Consider the following 22,600-nt stretch of genomic DNA (forward strand, 5'->3'; position numbering starts at 1 on the left):
GTTGCTGTTGTTGTTAGTTTGTCTTAACCACTTAAGCCCCGGACCTTTAGGCAGCTTAATGCCCAGGCCAGGTTTTGCGATTCGGCACTGCGTCGCTTTAACAGACAATTGCGCGGTCGTGTGACGTGGCTCCCAAACAAAATTGGCGGCATTTTTTCCCCACAAATAGAGCTTCTTTTGGTGGTATTTGATCACCTCTGCGGTTTTTATTTTTTGCGCTATAAACAAAAATAGAGCGACAATTTTGAAAAAAATTCAATATTTTTTACTTTTTGCTATAATAAATATCCCCCAAAAACATATATACAATTTTTTTTTTTTCCTCAGTTTAGGCCGATACGTATTCTTCTACCTATTTTTGGTAAAAAAAAATCGCAATAGGCGTTTATCGATTGGTTTGCGCAAAATTTATAGCGTTTACAAAATAGGGAATAGTTTTATTGCATTTTTATAAATTTTTTTTTTTTTACTACTAATGGCGGCGATCAGCGATTTTTTTCGTGACTGCCACATTATGGCGGACACATCGGACAATTTTGACACATTTTTGGGACCATTGTCATTTTCACAGCAAAAAATGCATTTAAATTGCATTGTTTATTGTGAAAATGACAGTTGCAGTTTGGGAGTTAACCACAGGGGGCGCTGTAGGAGTTAGTGTTCACTTAGTGTGTGTTTACAACTGTAGGGGGGTGTGGCTGTAGGACTGACGTCATCGATCGAGTCTCCCTATAAAAGGGATCACTCGATCGATGCAGCCGCCACAGTGAAGCACGGGGAAGCCGTGTTTACATACGGCTCTCCCCGTGCTTCAGCTCCGGGGAGCGATCGCGACGGAGCGGCTATAAACGAATAGCCGCGCCGTCATCCCGTATCGCTCCCCGCGGGAATCCGACCGCCGCATGTAGCGGGGGGGGTCCCGATCGGACCCCCCACCCACTAGAAGGCAAGGACGTACATGTACGCCCATTTGCCTGTACGTGCCATTCTGTGGACGTATATGTACATGCGGGGGTCGGGAAGTGGTTAAAAGAACACTAAAGGCAAAAAAATTTTTTTTAAATAACAAACATGTTATACTTACCTCCACTGTGCAGCTCGTCTTGCACAGAGTGTCCCCTAACCCTGTCTTTTGGGGTCCCTCGGCGGCTGTCTTGGCTTTCCACCTTCATGCGAGCAAGCTCCTGTGTATGCAGCTTAAGACATGAGTGGTTGGAAGGTCGCTTCCTGAAGCACTGTCTTCAACAATCAAAAATCAGGATTCCCATTATATTCAATGATGCCCGTTTGCACCTGAGCATCATGTAACTTGAAACATGTCAGTCAAAAAGCTACAACAAAGTGAGCAAAGCCTAAGGCCCCATGTACACGGGACGCTGCTAAACTTACGTTCAGAGGCAGTTGGAAGCTTTTTTCTACTGCTCCTGAACTCACTGAATGTTATCCTATGTGACCATGTACAGAGTCTCGTTTATTGCCGTTTTTAGGCAGTTGCGTTTAACAGCGTTTCTTTGAAAGCAAAAAAATGGGTTCAGACGCATACGATTTCCAAGTTTCAGTCGCCAAATGCGGCTAAACGCTTTTTTAAACCGCTTCTAAACGCAAACGTGGCAAAACGCCGCTAAACGCGGCAAAACGGACGTTTTAAAGGTGGGTTACTATCTGTCAGGTTTAATCATTTAGAAGCAGTTGTAAAAACATCCCGTGTACACAGAGCCTTAAAACGCCCTAAAAAAATTTACAAGTGGTCAAAATTGCTTAAAAACCCGCACTTTCGAGTGTGAATTGGGGCCAATACAAATGATTGTTAAATATCACATACAATGGACTAAACTGCATGGTCAGACAGCTGCTAAGGAACTACACATCCTACCACACCCTGCCGAGCCAGCAGCTGGAATGGACAATCGTAGCATGCAAAAGCCACAGAGAAACATATGCTATGTACAAAAGCCTGCCTTAAAAAGACCCAAGCAAAGCACACGTTTGAGCTTTTGTTTGTCTAAACTGAATTAGAAAACTATACATAGAATCTTTTCGGCTGATATGGAAAACCTTTCCTTTTTTCTAGAGTCAAAAAATGATGGGCCTTAATTGTCAAGGTGCTGGAGCAGCCTTTTTTTATCAAAGTTTCTGAAATGAGAACTGTAATGCCTCGTACACACGATCGGATTTCCATTGGACAAAGCCGTGGAATTTTGTTCCGAAGGGCGTTGGCTGTGAACTTGTCTTCCATACAAACAGCAAAGAATTGTTGGCCAACAAACAGAAACTACGTGTTTTTTCATCTCTTTAGCGCCACCCTTTGGGCAACTTCTGCTAATGTTGTCTTGTGGTTAGCATTGCTTCTGAGCATGCGTGTTTGTATTTTTGTATATTTTTTTTCTTTACAACGGACTTCTGTACACACGATTGGATAATCCGACATCACACATTTGTTGCCAGAAAATACGATCGTGTGTACGGGCCTTAAGGCTGGCCGTACGTAGACAGTGCAAATTTCTTTCCTGCAACCATAGGTTGCAGGAAAAAAATGTGCACGATTCCCCCATCAACACAGTGCTGAGAAGGGAAACCTGCATGCCGAGATTCTCCCAGCGGAAGGAGGGGGGGGGGGTCGGGTGGCAGGGGAAACCGTCTCTGCCGGGAGAAGACAGCAATTATTGCTAGCAGCTATAGCAGCCAGTAGAAAAAAATCTTAAGTAAAATCCAGGTGGCTGGTTGTACCCAAGTTGATCGAACTATCAACTTAGTACATTCAGCCTGCCCATACATGGTCCCTGCTGAACCGGGCCAAGATTCGAACCGTCTATGTCCAGCCTTAGCAATAGCCTAGAGCACAGGTGTCAAACACAAGGCCTGCGGGCCAAATCCGGCCCTCTAGGCCATTTCATGTGGCCCTCGCACCTCTCCTACAGCTGCAGGAGAGCTCCAGCCTTCCTCTACCCCTATACCAGACCCTTACTTTCTGCTTTCAAGCAATGCATCCAGCTTCTTCCCAGCAGCAGCATAAGGTAAGGGGGGTGCACTGTGATGTAAGAGAGAGTGGGGGACTCAACTTCTGATGGTGGGGTGGCTCTTGACATCTAATGAAAAGGGGAGGGGATGCGCTGGACATCTAATCTCACAATCACAACCGGCCCTTCTGAGGGCAATCATAATGCTGATGCGACCCACGATGAAATTAAGTTTGACACCCCTACACTAGAACAGCCTTTCTCAACCATGGTCCTATGGATCCCTAGGGTTCTTTCTGAGGTTCTCAGGGCTTCCTTGAGCAGTGAGCACTGGTGACTTGATCTACCGCCTACAACATGGGTGCTCATCCTGTGGCCCCCCAGCTGTTGTGGAACTACAATTTCCATCTGCCTCAGCCTTTGGGAGCCAAAGCTTGCAACTTGTAGTTCCGCAACAGCTGGAGGGCCACAGATTGAGCACCCATGGCCTACACTGACCAACAATGCAAGGAAGAAATTCTGCACTGAACACTAATCCTAGGGAACACCAACATTTTTACTGTCTGCATTTTCTTTACTGTTAGGGCCCTTTCACACGGAGCGGATCAGTAATGATCCGCTCCGTGTGTCCGCAAAGCTCAGCGGGGATCCTCCGTAAAATCCCCGCTGAGCTGGCAGCTGACAGGGCGGTCCCCGCACACTGTGCAGGGACCGCCCTGTGTTTCCTCCACTCTCCCCTATGGGGGATCGGACGAACACGGACCGTATGTCCGTGTTCATCCGATCCGATCCGGCAGACGGAAGAAAAATAGGATTTCTTCCGTCTGCAAATGCGGATCTTTGCGGAGGCGGACAAATTACGGGTGTCAGCGGATGTTCATCCGCTGACACCCGTAATCACATAGGGACCCATGTATGTCCCGTTTTCATCCGCAAACGGACGGATGAAAATGCGTACGTGTGAAAGGGCCCTTACTATTCATTTACAGTATTTTCAAGTTTAGATTACCACTAAAAAAATGTATGATACTGAGCAGAAGGATGTAAAAAAATCATCAGCCCAGGGTGTCAAAAATACCAGGATTGCTATATTATTATTTTTCTTATATATAAAACGTTATACAAAGTGATCATGCTAAGATACAGTCATATCATTTTTTTTAGAGTGGGATCCCTGATGGGGAAACCTTTCGGGTTTCACTAACGTTAACCAATGGAAACCAAATTAGAGAATAAAATAAAAAAATTATTATGCAATTGCAAGGAGAGCAAATGCAATACAGTAAACATGTTTGCATTGAATAGCTATGACCACTTCTACAGTTAAATGGGGATGACTAACTGGTCAGACCATAGAATGTCTTAGGATCAGCATCTGTTTTAGTCCTCTGAGACCTGGAAAAAAAATTAAGGGCACCTCCGGAGAAAAAAGGTCAATAAAGGCTGTCCTATAGCAACCGATTTTGCTTTTCATTCCCCAGTTGTCACTTTCCAGTGCAGGTATGGATGTCATTCATCACTACAGGCCAATACAGAAATTTTCCATGACCATCATTGTGTTCCATTGTAAAACAGACAGCCAAGCAAGACAAAACAATGGATACCGGCAGGAAACGGATAGTAGGCTGGCCCTGAAATGTTACACCTAACTTGATTTGAAAATATTTTTACATTATCGCTATATTCTACAAATCAGACGTCAGTATTTCCAAACATCACAACGTAAACTGTCATAATAAAGAAATAAACACACTGCATAGATTGTGTCTTTCCAGTGGGCCTTGCTATACAGGAGCCCCATCCTTGCTGCAGCACTCCCATAGAATTAGAAGATATTAGATATGACATTGCAAATAATAAAGGAATGTCTGTCTGGACATGTTCTGCCCCCAAGCTACTTCATAGCAGCTGTGCCTTTAATAAATATTTGATTGCTGACCCCCCATCACTGTCACTTAGCTGAAGCTCAGCCTCACAATCCATTACTGACAATTCTAATATGCAGATTGTAGAACACAACATGCATTGCATTATGCTGTGCATTAGTAAAAACAAAGGCCAGTGTGCTGTCCCCCTCAGCAGACAACCCTCTTCTACTATTTCAGGCTGATAAAAGCTTAAATCTGTTTTCTTTGGGTTATTGCACACCATCTTTGCACTGCTGATCCCCAATAGAGTACAGTAATAGGTAATACACAGAACAGAGGAGTCACTGCAGAGCCCCCTAGCGGTGTCACCGTGTAACTGCCCTTTATTCCAATGCACAAACAAAGGCTGTTTTTAAATCATCATTATCTATCCCATGCAAAGACTCTAATGATAAAAATCTTGCAGCTGAAATGAATAAGCAACATGCATCCCTGTAGAAATAGAACAAAAAATACCTTCCCTGGGCCCTCTAACAGTTGCAACACATGGGATAAGACAACAGCTATATATAGCTTTGGCAGATCACCTTGCACTGACACAGGGAGCAGTGTCAGGGTGGACACACACACACACACACACACATGTCACACATGTCACACAATGGAGGGTACTCACACTACAAGCCGGGATATGATCCATGACACCATGGTTGGGGGTGACAGTCAGCTGTGTCCTGCAGACAATAAGCTCTTTGCACTGGATTCTATCTGTCACAAGGAGAAGCAAGTGAGATCTGAGCCATTGGGTGCTGTGCTGCTGGGCACTGGGCAGAGGATCCAGCTGTTGGCACTGGGCAGGAATAGGCTCTCTCTTTCCCCAGGCAGTGTTGTCACCAAATGCTTTCACAGGGTGGGAGAGGGCCAGGCAAGGAGAAGCAAATCTCTAAGCAGCTGCCCTGCTTCTCCTGCGATCATATTCAGGGAAGGAGGAGTGAAGGAGAGGAGGGGAGGGAGGCTGATATATATATATACAGCATGATTCCTACAACCTGCAATTCACCCAACACAGCCTGTCCTGGCTTCACACTGCTACTGCTAGACAGGGACCCCCAGGATTCACACTGCTGGACAGGGACCCCCAGGATTCACACTGCTGGACAGGGACCCCCAGGCTTCTGTCTGCTGGACAGGGACCCCCAGGCTTCACACTGCTGGACAGGGACCCCCAGGATTCACACTGCTGGACAGGGACCCCCAGGCTTCTGTCTGCTGGGCAGGGACCCCCAGGCTTCACACTGCTGGACAGGGACCCCCAGGTTTCTAACTGCTGGACAGGGACCCCCAGGCTTCACACTGCTGGACAGGGGCCCCCAGGCTTCTGTCTGCTGGGCAGGGACCCCCAGGCTTCACACTGCTGGACAGGGACCCCCAGGCTTCACACTGCTGGACAGGGACCCCCAAGATTCTGTCTGCTGGAGAGGTACTCCCAGGCTTATCTGCTGGATAGGGAGCCCCAGGCTTCTGTGTGCTGGGCAGGGACCCCCAGGCTTCTGTCTGCTGGACAGGGACCCCCAGGCTTCTGTCTGCTGGACAGGGACCCCCAGGATTCTGTCTGTTGGACAGGTACCCCCATGATTCTGTCTGCTGAACAGGGACTCCCAGGCTTCACACTGCTGGACAGGGACCCCCACGATTCTGTCTTCTGGACAGGGACCCCCAGGCTTCTGTCTGCTAGACAGGGACCCCCAGGCTTCACACTGCTGGACAGGGACCCCCAAGATTTTGTCTGCTGGATAGGGACCCTGCAGGCTTCACACTGCTGGGCAGGGACCCCCAGGCTTCTGTCTGCTGGACAGGGACCCCCAGGCTTCTGTCTGCTGGACAGGGACCCCCAGGTTTCTGTCTGCTGAACAGGGACCCCCAGGCTTCTGTCTGCTGGGCAGGGACCCCCAGGCTTCTGTCTGCTGGACAGGGACCCCCAGGCTTCACACTGCTAGACAGGGACCCCAAGGATTCTGTCTTCTGGACAGGGACCCCCAGGCTTCTGTTTGCTAGACAGGGACCCCCAGGCTTCACACTGCTGGACAGGGACCCCCAGGATTCTGTCTGCTGGACAGGGAACCTAGGATCCTGTCTGCTGGACAGGGATCCCCAAGATTCTGTCTGCTGGACAGGGAAGCCCCCAGGCTTCACACTGCTGGAAGGGACCCCCAGGATTCTGTCTGCTGGACAGGGAACCTAGGATCCTGTCTGCTGGACAGGGACCCCCAGGCTTCACACTGCTGGGCAGGGACCCCCAGGCTTCTGTCTGCTGGGCAGGGACCCCCAGGCTTCTGTCTGCTGGGCAGGGACCCCTAGGCTTCTGTCTGCTGGACTGGGACCCCCAGGCTTCACACTGCTGGACAGATACCCCCAAGATTCTGTCTGCTGGAGAGGTACTCCCAGGCTTATCTGCTGGATAGGGACCCCCAGGCTTCTGTCTGCTGGACAGGGACCCCAGGCTTCTGTCTGCTGGACAGGGACCCCCAGGCTTCTGTCTTCTGGGCAGGGACCCCCAGGCTTCTGTTTTCTGGGCAGGCTTCACACTGCTGGACAGGGACCCCAGGATTCTGTCTGCTGGACAGGTACCCCCATGATTCTGTCTGCTGAACAGGGACCCCCAGGCTTCACACTGCTGGACAGGGACCCCCACGATTCTGTCTTCTGGACAGGGACCCCCAGGCTTCTGTCTGCTAGACAGGGACCCCCAGGCTTCACACTGCTGGACAGGGACCCCCAAGATTTTGTCTGCTGGACAGGTACTCCCAGGCTTGTCTGCTGGATAGGGACCCACAGGCTTCACACTGTTGAACAGGGACCCCCAGGATTCTGTCTGCTGGACAGGGACCTCCAGGCTTCTGTCTGCTGAAAAGAGACCCCCAGGATTCTGTCTGCTGGATCGGTACCCCCAGGCTTCTGTATGCTGGACAGGGACCCCCAGGCTTCACACTGCTGGACAGGGACCCCCAGGATTCTGTCTGCTGGACAGGGACCCCCAGGATTCTGTCTGCTGGGCAGGGACCCACAGGCTTTTGTCTGCTGGACAGAGACCCACAGGCTTATGTCTGCTAGACAGGAACCCCCAGGATTCTGTCTGCTGGACAGGGACCTCCAGGCTTTTGTCTGCTGGACAGGGACCCACAGGCTTCTGTCTGCTGGACAGGGACCCCCAGGATTCTGTCTGCTGGACAGGGACCCCCAGGATTCTGTCTGCTGGACAGGGACCCACAGGCTTCACACTGTTGAACAGGGACCCCCAGGATTCTGTCTGCTGGACAGGGACCTCCAGGCTTCTGTCTGCTGAAAAGAGACCCCCAGGATTCTGTCTGCTGGATCGGTACCCCCAGGCTTCTGTATGCTGGACAGGGACCCCCAGGCTTCACACTGCTGGACAGGGACCCCCAGGATTCTGTCTGCTGGACAGGGACCCCCAGGCTCCTGTCTGCTGGATAGGGACCCCCAAGATTCTAACTGCTGGACAGGAACCCCCAGGCTTCTGTCTGCTGGACATAGACCCCCAGGCTTCTGTCTGCTGGACAGGTACCCCCAGGATTCTGTTTACTGGATATTATAGGGTGCTGGGACCCCAGGATTCTGTCTGCTACTGCTGGACAGGGACCCCCAGGATCCTGTCTGATAGAACCCCCAGGCTTCTGTCTGCTAGAAGGGTGCTGGGATCCCCAGGCTTCTGTCTGCTGGATATTAGAAAAGGGTGCTGGGACCCCCAGGCTTCTGTCTGCTGGATATTAGAAAAGGGTGCTGGGACCCCCAGGCAGTACAACATTTAGCTGGCTGTCTTCTGGACAGGGACCCCCAGGCTTCTGTTTGCTGGACAGGGACCCCCAGGATTCTGTCTGCTGGACAGGGAACCTAGGATCCTGTCTGCTGGACAGGGATCCCCAAGATTCTGTCTGCTGGACAGGGAAGCCCCCAGGCTTCACACTGCTGGAAGGGACCCCCAGGATTCTGTCTGCTGGACAGGGAACCTAGGATCCTGTCTGCTGGACAGGGACCCCCAGGCTTCACACTGCTGGGCAGGGACCCCCAGGCTTCTGTCTGCTGGGCAGGGACCCCCAGGCTTCTGTCTGCTGGGCAGGGTCCCCTAGGCTTCTGTCTGCTGGACTGGGACCCCCAGGCTTCACACTGCTGGACAGATACCCCCAAGATTCTGTCTGCTGGAGAGGTACTCCCAGGCTTATCTGCTGGATAGGGACCCCCAGGCTTCTGTCTGCTGGACAGGGACCCCAGGCTTCTGTCTGCTGGACAGGGACCCCCAGGCTTCTGTCTTCTGGGCAGGGACCCCCAGGCTTCTGTTTTCTGGGCAGGCTTCACACTGCTGGACAGGGACCCCCAGGATTCTGTCTGCTGGACAGGTACCCCCATGATTCTGTCTGTTGAACAGGGACCCCCAGGCTTCACACTGCTGGACAGGGACCCCCACGATTCTGTCTTCTGGACAGGGACCCCCAGGCTTCTGTCTGCTAGACAGGGACCCCCAGGCTTCTGTCTGTTAGACAGGGACCCCCAGGCTTCACACTGCTGGACAGGGACCCCCAAGATTTTGTCTGCTGGACAGGTACTCCCAGGCTTGTCTGCTGGATAGGGACCCCCAGGCTTCACACTGCTGGACAGGGACCCCCAGGCTTCTGTCTGCTGGACAGGGACCCCCAGGCTTCTGTCTGCTGGACAGGGACCCCCAGGCTTCTGTCTGCTGGACAGGGACCCCCAGGCTTCTGTCTGCTGGACAGGGACCCCCAGGCTTCTGTCTGCTGGACAGGGACCCCCAGGATTCTGTCTGCTGGACAGGGACCCCCAGGATTCTGTCTGCTGGGCAGGGACCCACAGGCTTTTGTCTGCTGGACAGAGACCCACAGGCTTATGTCTGCTAGACAGGAACCCCCAGGATTCTGTCTGCTGGACAGGGACCTCCAGGCTTTTGTCTGCTGGACAGGGACCCACAGGCTTCTGTCTGCTGGACAGGGACCCCCAGGATTCTGTCTGCTGGACAGGGACCCCCAGGATTCTGTCTGCTGGACAGGGACCCACAGGCTTCACACTGTTGAACAGGGACCCCCAGGATTCTGTCTGCTGGACAGGGACCTCCAGGCTTCTGTCTGCTGAAAAGAGACCCCCAGGATTCTGTCTGCTGGATCGGTACCCCCAAGGGGGCGGCTTCTATTCAAATGAAGCGCGCCCCCGACGCAAAAGAACTGGGCATGCGCCGGGCTGCAAAAAGCCCAGTGCGCATGCTCCAATTCTCGGCGGAAAACGTCAATGACGCCGACGTGTGCGTCATTGACGTAAAGTCGTATTCAAGAACGACTTACGTAAACGACGTATCCGGCGAAAAAAACACGACGGGGACCCGACGCCATCCGTAACATGGCCTACGCGAGACTTGCGGAAACTTACCCCTCATATAGCAGGGGTAAGTTTCCGCTTACGCAAACGACGTTAGCGACGGTTACGCGACGCAAACTCGTTCGTGAATCGGCGTAGAAGGATCATTTGCATATGCAAATGACTCCTTCATGTAAATGCCATCTAGCGGCGGCCGGCGTCATTGCATTTAAGATCCGCCAGTGTAAGTGACTTACAGATGGCGGATCTTAAGTGTATCTATGCAAAAATGATTCTGAGAATCAGGAGCATAGATACACGGGTCAAAAAAGGGAGTTACGATGGAGTATCCTGAGTTACTCCATCGTAACTTTACTCAGAATATGGCCCAATGTCAGCAAAGCCGCCAACTTCCCCTCATTAGGGGAGACCTGTCCCTTTTTTAAAAAAAAAACAGCTTTTGGGTGTGAGCTTAGGAATACAAATTTCTATCCTGCTTCAATACCGGGCACTTTGACCCCCTTCCTGCCCAGACCAATTTTCAGCTTTTCGGCACTGTTGCACTTTGAATGACAATTGCGTGGTCATGCAACACTGTACCCACATGAATAAAAAAATAATAATAATAATTTGCACAAAAAAATCACAAAAGAGCTTTCTTTTGGTGGCATTTAAAGTGTCTGTAAATCTTTTCTTTTATTATTTTAAAATCACAAACATGTCTACACTTACCTGCTCTGTGCAATGGTTTTGCACAGGCTTCTGTATGCTGGACAGGGACCCCCAGGCTTCACACTGCTGGACAGGGACCCCCAGGATTCTGTCTGCTGGACAGGGACCCCCAGGCTCCTGTCTGCTGGATAGGGACCCCCAAGATTCTAACTGCTGGACAGGAACCCCCAGGCTTCTGTCTGCTGGACATAGACCCCCAGGCTTCTGTCTGCTGGACAGGTACCCCCAGGATTCTGTTTACTGGATATTATAGGGTGCTGGGACCCCAGGATTCTGTCTGCTACTGCTGGACAGGGACCCCCAGGATCCTGTCTGATAGAACCCCCAGGCTTCTGTCTGCTAGAAGGGTGCTGGGATCCCCAGGCTTCTGTCTGCTGGATATTAGAAAAGGGTGCTGGGACCCCCAGGCTTCTGTCTGCTGGATATTAGAAAAGGGTGCTGGGACCCCCAGGCAGTACAACATTTAGCTGGCTGTCTTCTGGACAGGGACCCCCAGGCTTCTGTTTGCTGGACAGGGACCCCCAGGATTCTGTCTGCTGGACAGGGAACCTAGGATCCTGTCTGCTGGACAGGGATCCCCAAGATTCTGTCTGCTGGACAGGGAAGCCCCCAGGCTTCACACTGCTGGAAGGGACCCCCAGGATTCTGTCTGCTGGACAGGGAACCTAGGATCCTGTCTGCTGGACAGGGACCCCCAGGCTTCACACTGCTGGGCAGGGACCCCCAGGCTTCTGTCTGCTGGGCAGGGACCCCCAGGCTTCTGTCTGCTGGGCAGGGTCCCCTAGGCTTCTGTCTGCTGGACTGGGACCCCCAGGCTTCACACTGCTGGACAGATACCCCCAAGATTCTGTCTGCTGGAGAGGTACTCCCAGGCTTATCTGCTGGATAGGGACCCCCAGGCTTCTGTCTGCTGGACAGGGACCCCAGGCTTCTGTCTGCTGGACAGGGACCCCCAGGCTTCTGTCTTCTGGGCAGGGACCCCCAGGCTTCTGTTTTCTGGGCAGGCTTCACACTGCTGGACAGGGACCCCCAGGATTCTGTCTGCTGGACAGGTACCCCCATGATTCTGTCTGTTGAACAGGGACCCCCAGGCTTCACACTGCTGGACAGGGACCCCCACGATTCTGTCTTCTGGACAGGGACCCCCAGGCTTCTGTCTGCTAGACAGGGACCCCCAGGCTTCTGTCTGTTAGACAGGGACCCCCAGGCTTCACACTGCTGGACAGGGACCCCCAAGATTTTGTCTGCTGGACAGGTACTCCCAGGCTTGTCTGCTGGATAGGGACCCCCAGGCTTCACACTGCTGGACAGGGACCCCCAGGCTTCTGTCTGCTGGACAGGGACCCCCAGGCTTCTGTCTGCTGGACAGGGACCCCCAGGTTTCTGTCTGCTGGACAGGGACCCCCAGGCTTCTGTATGCTGGACAGGGACCCCCAGGCTTCTGTCTGCTGGACAGGGACCCCCAGGATTCTGTCTGCTGGACAGGGACCCCCAGGATTCTGTCTGCTGGGCAGGGACCCACAGGCTTTTGTCTGCTGGACAGAGACCCCCAGGCTTATGTCTGCTAGACAGGAACCCCCAGGATTCTGTCTGCTGGACAGGGACCTCCAGGCTTTTGTCTGCTGGACAGGGACCCACAGGCTTCTGTCTGCTGGACAGGGACCCCCAGGATTCTGTCTGCTGGACAGGGACCCCCAGGATTCTGTCTGCTGGACAGGGACCCACAGGCTTCACACTGTTGAACAGGGACCCCCAGGATTCTGTCTGCTGGACAGGGACCTCCAGGCTTCTGTCTGCTGAAAAGAGACCCCCAGGATTCTGTCTGCTGGATCGGTACCCCCAAGGGGGCGGCTTCTATTCAAATGAAGCGCGCCCCCGACGCAAAAGAACTGGGCATGCGCCGGGCTGCAAAAAGCCCAGTGCGCATGCTCCAATTCTCGGCGGAAAACGTCAATGACGCCGACGTGTGCGTCATTGACGTAAAGTCGTATTCAAGAACGACTTACGTAAACGACGTATCCGGCGAAAAAACACGACGGGGACCCGACGCCATCCGTAACATGGCCTACGCGAGACTTGCGGAAACTTACCCCTCATATAGCAGGGGTAAGTTTCCGCTTACGCAAACGACGTTAGCGACGGTTACGCGACGCAAACTCGTTCGTGAATCGGCGTAGAAGGATCATTTGCATATGCAAATGACTCCTTCATGTAAATGCCATCTAGCGGCGGCCGGCGTCATTGCATTTAAGATCCGCCAGTGTAAGTGACTTACAGATGGCGGATCTTAAGTGTATCTATGCAAAAATGATTCTGAGAATCAGGAGCATAGATACACGGGTCAAAAAAGGGAGTTACGATGGAGTATCCTGAGTTACTCCATCGTAACTTTACTCAGAATATGGCCCAATGTCAGCAAAGCCGCCAACTTCCCCTCATTAGGGGAGACCTGTCCCTTTTTTAAAAAAAAAACAGCTTTTGGGTGTGAGCTTAGGAATACAAATTTCTATCCTGCTTCAATACCGGGCACTTTGACCCCCTTCCTGCCCAGACCAATTTTCAGCTTTTCGGCACTGTTGCACTTTGAATGACAATTGCGTGGTCATGCAACACTGTACCCACATGAATAAAAAAATAATAATAATAATTTGCACAAAAAAATCACAAAAGAGCTTTCTTTTGGTGGCATTTAAAGTGTCTGTAAATCTTTTCTTTTATTATTTTAAAATCACAAACATGTCTACACTTACCTGCTCTGTGCAATGGTTTTGCACAGAGCAGCCCCAATCTTCTGGGATCCCCCGCTGGCGCTCCATTCTCCTCCTCTTCGTTAGGTGCCCCCCACAGAAAGCCGCATTCCATGGGGACACCTGTGCGGGCTTGCTCCCAAATCTTGCTGCTGGATTCATCGACATAGACATCGGAACTTGGCCCCGCCCCCAGCCCCCTGTCACAGGATTTGATTGACATTGGCTCCCGAATTTGATTGACATTGGGAGCCATTGGCTCCCGCTGCTATCAATCTGTCCAAAGAGGTGACATAGGCTGGAGTCGCTGCGCTATCGCACATCGCTGGATCAGATGTGATTCGGTAAGAAAAAGAGGGGGTTTGGGGGGGGTGGCGATTTGTGGGCACACTCATGCCACCGGAGGCGCGCACATTTGCGAGAGAAGGAGCCAACCAGCGGGTCAGGTGCACTCGATGTCCGCTGGCCACACGTGATTGCTCCAAAGACAGGCAGAACGGGGATCTGTCAGTGTAAGCAAACAGATCCCTGTTCTGTCAGTGGAGGAGTACTAGTAATTAGGAACAGCGATCTTTCTCCTCCTCCAGTCAGCCCAGCCCCTACACAGTTAGCAACACCTCCCAGTGAACACATTTAACTCCTTGGTCGCCCTCTAGTGTTAACCCCTTCCCTGCCATTGACATGTATACAGTAATCTGTGGCTATTTTTAGCTCTGATCGCTGTATAAATGTCACTGGTCCCAAAAAAGTGTCCGATCTGTCTGCCACAATGTCGCAGTCCCCCTAAAAAGATTGCTGCCATTACTAGTAAAATAATAATGATAATAATAATAAAAATGCAATAAATCTATCCTCTATTTTGTAGACACTATGGCCCGGATTCATAGAGAACGGGCGCACATTATGCCGCCGTAGCGCATCTCAATGTACGCTACGCTAACGCAGCGCAGAGAGGCAAGCATGGAATTCAGGAAGCCAGAGCTCCCAAAGCTGTCTCAGCGTGGTGTAGATTTAGAAGGCGCAGGCCGGAGTAGGTGGAAGTGGGCTTCCCCAATGCAAAGCCATGCAAATGAGGCGTGACCCCATGCAAATGATGGTTTGAGAGCCAGACAAGTACGTTGAACGAACTGCGCATGCGTCGTGTCGTGGACGCATCCCCGTGCGCATGCTCATAACCACGTCGGAACAACTACCTAAGATACGCCGGATCACTGCCTACGCCATGAACGTAATCTACGCCCATCCAGACACACGTCCAACGTAAACTATGTAAAAACCGCCGGCTTCTGTTCCCTGGTGCAGACCTTTACATGTCTGCTGCTGAGTTACACCTCCTTTATGGGGCTTAACTTTACGCCGGACGTACAACTTACGCGCACCTCTCGTAGCCTGCGTCGGGCGGGAGCAGGTTTGTGAATCGACGTATTTTCCTCGTTTGCATATTTGAATGGCTAATCAATGGCAGCGCCACCATGCGGCCAGCGGGCAGCGTAAGTGTGCGCCCACCTTACGCCGGCGTAGGCAAGTTACGTCGGCGGGAATAAGCCAGTTTTTAGGCGTATTTTAGTTTGTGAGTACGGCGCACAGATACGACGGCGCATATTTGCACTTACGCGGCGTATCTGGAGATACGTCGGCGCAAGTGCTTTGTGAATCCGGGCCTATAACTTTTGCGCAAACCAATCAATATACACGTATTGCGATGAGGACCCGGTAACTGATAACCGGTAAGTCAGTGCTGGGGGAAAGGATCTGAGGATTTGTGCAATAAGAGGAAGGATTTATGCTGAGAGGGATTAAGATTTTTTTGTTTTTGTTTTTTATGGGAAAATCCGGAGGCGAGTGCCTTTGTATTGTGGTGAGGGTTGTGCTTGTATGGGGAAATTGTCAGGGAGGGATTAAATAAGAGATTTGTGCTGAGGGTGGCTTGGTTGGGGGAATAAGAGAATTTGGGAAAGAAGAGGGGTTTAATACTTAAAGGGGGTAGAGGGGGGCGGAAAAAAAAATTCTGCCCCGGTCGCCCATAACTCTGGTTACGCCACTGATCGCAATTGCTGCCTGACCTGATTTTCAGTTGGGAGGAGCTCGGGGGGCCCAAAGGAAATGTTTGCCCAGGGTCCAATCAATATTAAAGACGGCCCTGACACTGTGCATAGCGCACCCTTAAACCCTGCATTCTGTACACAGCACACCCATGAACTCTGCACTCTGTACACCTCATACTCCTGAATTCTGCTCTCTTTATGCAGCATACTCCTAAACTCTGTACAGAGAGCACCCCTAAACCCTGCACTCTATATACAGTGCACCCCTGAACTCAAAAATACTCAGCCGTTCCTAAGGGGATAGTGCTACACAGGCAAACCACTTTAGCTGCCAAGGCATTGGAATTGTTTTTTCACATCTCTGCCATACTGCAAAGCCAGGTGGACCACTTTACTCATTTCTACTTCAGTTCTACTACTTCCTGGATTACCTCCTGGTCATTAGACATTACACAGTAGACTTGGGACCCAGTGAGTCATGTGGCCAGGGAATTAAATAGCTTAGTTTTTTTTTTATTTAAGTAACATAAGTACTGGGTTGAGCAGGGGTTAATGCTTCAGGTTTAACAATGTAATTGTGAGCTGTAGTAGGATGATAATGAACTGATGAACTGCAGAAATTAAAGGGGCTGTAAAGGAAAAATAAAATTTCCCTAAATAGCTTCCTTTACCTTAGTGCAGTCCTTCACTTACCTCATCCTTCCATTTTGCTTTTAAATGTCCTTATTTCTTCTGAGAAATCCTCACTTCCTGTTCTTCTGTCTGTAACTACACACGGTAATGCAAGGCTTTCTCCCTGGTATGGAGAAAGCCTCTTGAAGGGGGAGGGGGCGAGCAGGAATGTCAGGATGCCCACTAACACAGAGCTCCTTTCTCTATCTGCAAAGTAGAGAGTGTCCTGACTTGCCTGCTCGCCCCTCCCCCTCAAGAGGCTTTCTCCACACCAGGGAGAAAGCCTCGCATTACGGTGTTGAGTTACAGACAGGAAGTGAGGATTTCTCAGAAGAAATTAGGACATTTAAAAGCAAAATCAAAGGATGAGGTAAGTGATGGAGGACTGCACTAAGGTAAAGGAAGCTATTTAGGAAAAAAAATGTTTTTCCTTTACAACCCCTTTAAATATCTTGTGCAAAACATTCCACTTGCACACAACTACAATAACAAAAAAGCCTACACCCACTCCAACAATTACACCATTTTATAAAGGGCACACATTTGCTAGTATGGTTACAAACTATACATAGAAGCAGGCTTTTAAAACCATTAAAGGAGAAAGGTGAAAAAACATCCGACAATACCAGCCCCCCCCCCCCCCATTATACTTACCTGACCCCTCGAAAATCCTGCGCTCGTCCCCGACATCCTCTTCGCCGCTCAGCCTGGCCATTGATTGGTTACAGTGGATGTGTTGAAAGCAGCGCAGCCATTGGCTTGCGCTGCTGTCATCACATCCAATGATGCGGCGGGCGGGTCGAGTGGCCACCGGCTGTATCACGGGAGCGCGCCCGCAAGAGCTCAACACCATGCGAGCACGCTCGCATGAAGGTGTTGAGTCCTTGCGGGGGGAGCCGAGACAGCCGCCGAGGGACCCCAGAAGACCAGGTTCGTGGGCCACTCTGTGCAAAACGAGCTGCACAGTGGAGGTAAGTATAATGCCGCGTACACACCATCACTTTATGTGATGAAAAAAAATGACGTTTTTAAAAACGTCACTTTAATTGACTGTGTGTGGGGGAAAACGTTGTTTTATGTCTTGTAAAAAACGACCAAAAAAAATTGAAGCATGCTTCAATTTTATGTGTCGTTTTTCAAAAGTGCACTTTTTACTTCACAGAAATTGACCGTGTGTAGCAAAAAACGTCGTTTTCTAAGACGTTTTTTCATCCACGCATGCCCAGAAGCTACTTATGAAGCAAGCTTCAATGGTAAAACGTGGTGGAACGTAACCTCGCTTTGCAAGAACATTGTGAGAAAAACGGTATGGTGTGTAGGCAACTTCGTCTTTGAAAATTGAAGTTTCAAAAACGTCATTTTTTACTTCACAGAAAGTGTCGTTTTTTTTCATCACATAAAGTGATGGTGTGTATGCGGCATAACATGTTTGTTATTTAAAAAAATATATATATCTTTAGTGAAATTAATAAGATTATTTTACAATAAGCTGATCACATTTACATATATATATATAGCAAGAAGTAACATAGAAAGACATATGTAAACATATACAGCAATGCAATACAACCAAAATCTTAAAAAAAAAACATTCCCTATTACCAACACAAATAATAAAATCTAACTATTTTCAGAAAAAGGCTGCCAAAATAATGCTGTGCCCAATGTCTTATTTATAAAGTACAACAATCTCCTTCTCTCTTTGCCTTATTAGGCATTTTATTGCCATGTTATAAACATTAATAAGACGACTCAGAGCACACAAAACTTGCATGTGGGGATGCTAACAAAAAGTATGAATTAATGTGTACTATGAATCACTCACAGTGAATGGATAGGAAATATACCAACTTTTAGTGTTTATAATATGTTTAATATACTTTATTCTTTTTTTAAAAAAAATAATAGTAAAAATTATATATACAGGGTGCTGTAAAAGGAACTCTGCATGACATGCTGGTCAGACTGACAATCCAGGTGGCTCCTTTTTGCTGTGTAATCTGATGTACTGCATGCTACTCTGATCTAATCACAACACTGGCTGTTCAGGTATGTTTGCTGCATTAATGCCCTGTACACACGATCCGAAAATCTGACAACAGATCGTCTGACTTTTTTCGGTTACTAGTCGCATGTAGAAATTGAAAAGGTTACTAAAGTCACCAAAATTCTCGTAGGACAGAAAAATAAATCGGAAGTGATTTCAAGTGTTGTAGTGTATTTGTATTATATTTTCGGATGACCTCTGTACTGACTAAATGAAAATTGTACAATCTGGTATCATACAAGGAAAATTTTTGTGCTTGTCCGATCGAATAATATCGGATCAATTGTCGTGATCAGCTCTCAAAAGCTCTGTACTAACGATCTGATTATCGTACGATCATGTTGAAAGTGGTATTTTTTGTCCAATTTTCATATCGTGTGTATGGCCCATAAGGGCTCTTTCAGATCCGCCTGCCAGTTTTTTAGGCGGACCTGAACGGGCACTCAGTGCTCCTCTATGGAGCCACGGATGTCAGCAGTGACATGCCCGCTGACATCCGACCCGCTCCGATCCGCCAAAGTGTGACGGCGGAAAAACCTACTTTTCCATCCGTCTGGCGGATCGGATCGGGTGAACACGGACAGACGGTCCCCCCAAAAAAAATGTTTTTTGAGCACTAGCCTACACTGGCTGCAGGGCAGTATTCCAACATGATAAAAACTCCAAGATGACCACTGCCTTGCTAAAGAAGCTGAGGGTAAAGGTGATGGACTGGCCATGCATGTCTCCAGACCTATGCTCTACAGAGCATCTGTGGGGCATCCTCAAATGGAAGGTGGAGGAGCGCAAGGTCTCCCACATCCACCTGCTCCGTGATGTTTTCATGGAGGAGTGGAAGAGGACTCCAGTGGAAACCTGTGAAGCTCTGGTGAACGCCATGCCCAAGAGGGTTAAGGCAGTGCTGGAAAATAATGGCCACACAAAATATTGCCACTTTGAGCCCAATTTGGACATTTTCACACGGGAGTGTACTCACGTTTGTTGCCAGCAGTTTAGACATTAATGGCTGTGTGTTGACTTATTTTGTAGGGACAAAAAATTTACAGTTATGCAAGCTGTACACTCACTACTTTTGTAGCAAAGTGTAATTTCTTCAGTGTTGTCACATGAAAAGATATAGGGCCAGATCCACGTACCTCGGCGTAAATATAATCGGGCGTAGCGTACACTACGCCGCCGTAACTTAGTGCAGAGGTTCCTTATCCACAAAGAATTTGCGCCGTAAGTTACGGCGGCGTAGTGTAAATGTGTCAGCGTAAGGGCGCGGAATTCAAATGACAAAGATGTGGGCGTGTTTTATGTTAATTCAACTTGACCCCACGTAAATTGCGTTTTTTTTAACGGTGCATGCGCGTCCGTGGGGGTATCCCAGTGCGCATGCTCGAAATCACGTCGCAAATAGTCAATGCTTTGGACGTGAACGTAATTTACGCAAAGCCCTATTCGCGAACGTTTTACGCAAACGATGTAAAATATAATAAGGTGAATATATAAGGGGAATGGCGCTACCAATTAATAGATGAATGGTCAATGCAGCCACTAGATTAGTGGATACTAATAGATAAATGTGAAATGACATAGGGCGCAGAGAACCATATGGGAAATTAATAAAAACACACAAAAATCAAATATATTGTGTCCAGGCAGATTTCTTCTGTATATCCAATCACCGTGACTTTTTTAACATGTGCAAATAATATTCAATAAAGTGCTTCACTCGAAGTGATAATGGTTGAATTCTCACCAGAAATCTTTGGCCACCAAGTGACCCACAAGCATGTAATACAGGGCATCAGTGGCCTCCAGGAATCGCACGACAGATCACATCAGATAACAATCAATTCTCCCATCCAATCAGAATCAAAGTGTGTGTCGTATCAAGCTCTTGTCCCCAGCATCTGCAGATATTTGGCTTGGCCAAACAGAGCCATTAAAAGCCAATATAGGGCAGTAACTTATTTTTAATAATAAAATCAGCACTTACAGTTCATGCATGTAAGCCAGATGCAGCAAACAATCATGCGCAGCTTGAGGGAAAGCGTGAGCCATTTTGTCCCCAATGGTTCGCTCTATGGGCAGGCAGTGTGTGCAGCATGCACCTCAGCTGTGCGCTTCAACAATGTGGAAGAGGAGGACTGTACTTTTTATAGAGCCTTGATTTCAACACATTTCGTGCTTGTCCCGCACGTCATCAGGATCTGCAGATGCTGGGGATAAGAGCTTGATACCACACTTGGCACTTTTTTAGACGGAAGAAAAATAGGGTTTTCTTCCGTCCAAAAAAACGGAACTGAACGCAGACGGATGCTAACGGACGTTAGCGGATGCTCATCCGCTAACGGACGCTAGCCCATAGGGAAGCATTGCGGTCCGTTAACGGACGTCCAAAAAACGGACGAACGGAACGGACGTGTGAAAGAGCCCTAACTTTTGTGTAGAGTAACATTTCTTTAAAGTCTTTTTGTTCTGAAAAGTCCAGAGGGATTAGCACACCTTTCAGTTTTTTTCCTGCATGTGTGCCATTAGGGAGATTCACCGTCTCTATTTGTCTTGTGTACCTTTATCATTAACCACTTAATCACCGCCCCATAGCCGAATTACAGCTACAAGGCGGTTCCTTAAAGCGTGAGTTCACCCGAATTTTTTTTTTTAACATTAGATTGAGGCTAATTAAGGGGAGCAGAAACGGGTATTTTTTTTTTAAATCAATGCCGTACTTACCGTTTTCGAGATAGATGTTCTCCCGCCGCTTCCGGGTATGGGCTGCGGGACTGGGCGTTCCTATTTGATTGACAGCCTTCCGACGGTCGCATACAGCGCGTCACCAGTTGCCGAAAGAAGCCGAACATCGGTGCGGCTCTATACGGCGCCTGCGCACCGACGTTCGGCTACTTTCGGAAACTCGTGACGCTCTGTATGCGACGGTCGGAAGGCTGTCAATCAAATAGGAACGCCCAGTCCCGCAGCCCATACCCGGAAGCAGCGGGAGAACATCTATCTCGAAAACGGAAAGAACGCATTGATTTAAAAAAAAATACCCGTTTCTGCTCCCTTTAAAGCGGGAGTTCACCCATTTATTTATTTTTTTCTCTTTTCCCCTTAGATTCCTGCTCGTTTTGTCTAGGGGAATCGGCTAGTTTTAAAATATGAGCAGTACTTACCCGTTTTCGAGATGCATCTTCTCCGTCGTTTCCGGGGTATGGGTCTTCGGGAGCGGGCGTTCCTTCTTGATTGACAGTCTTCCGAGAGGCTTCCGACGGTCGCATCCATCGCGTCACTAGTAGCCGAAAGAAGCCGAACGTCGGTGCGGCTCTATACTGCGCCTGCGCACCGACGTTTGGCCTCTTTCGGAAAATCGTGACGCGATGGATGCGACCGTCGGAAGCCTCTCGGAAGACTGTCAATCAAAATAGGAACGCCCAGTCCCGCAGCCCATACCCGGAAGCGACGGAGAGGATGCATCTCGTAAACCGTAAGTACTGCTCATATTTTAAAACAACTAGCCGATTCCCCTAGACAAAACGAGCAGGAATCTAAGGGGAAAAAGTATATTGTAGGGGTGAACCTCCGCTTTAAATAGCCTCAGTCTAATGTTAAAAATTGTTTTTTTTTGGGTGAACCTCCACTTTAACTCTGGGAGGACGTCCATGGACGTCCTCCCAAAGAATCGTTCCCACGCGCTCCCTCGGGCACCCACACGCGATCATCTGTGCACGCAGGGTCCACGGGACCCGCATCAACAAGGATCGCGGTAAAGGGCCAATGAACGCGGCTCTTTACCACGTGATCACAAATGTAAACACACAGGGACATTTTGAGTTCATCGCTCTCCTCTCCTCACATCGATCCAGCATGAGAGGAGAGCAATTAGAGACAAACTGTAAGTGCCCAATAGTGCCACATCGTTGCCATATCTGCCACATCTGTGCCAATCAGTGACACCTGTGCCCACCAGTGCCACCTGAGCCGCACCAGTGCTGCCTGTGCCCACCAGAGCCGCACCAGTGCCACCTTTGCACATCAGTTCCACCTGTGCCACCTGTGCCCACCAGTGCCGCCTGTCTACTTTCCAAAAATTGGTAATTTGGGGGGTATTTATACTTTACTGGCTTGTTGGGGGTCTCAGGAAATGAGAGGCTGTCAGTACATCAGG

At 49.6% G+C, this 22,600-nt stretch overlaps 1 protein-coding gene across 5 annotated transcripts in view; it reads right to left on the reverse strand.

Moving 5' to 3' along the window:
• Nucleotides 1-5,816, reverse strand: part of REEP1 (receptor accessory protein 1) — a 143,693-nt gene extending 137,877 nt beyond the window's left edge. For all 5 annotated transcript variants that reach the window (XM_040335232.1, XM_040335231.1, XM_040335230.1 and 2 more), the window contains exon 1: nucleotides 5,502-5,816. In XM_040335232.1, the coding sequence (XP_040191166.1) occupies nucleotides 5,502-5,533 (32 nt within the window). In that variant the 5' untranslated portion in view covers nucleotides 5,534-5,816. The remainder of the gene's footprint in view (nucleotides 1-5,501) is intronic.
• Nucleotides 5,817-22,600: the final 16,784 nt, after the last annotated feature.

Source organism: Rana temporaria, chromosome 1, assembly GCF_905171775.1.
Source record: "Rana temporaria chromosome 1, aRanTem1.1, whole genome shotgun sequence".
NCBI classification, from domain to species: domain Eukaryota; kingdom Metazoa; phylum Chordata; class Amphibia; order Anura; family Ranidae; genus Rana; species Rana temporaria.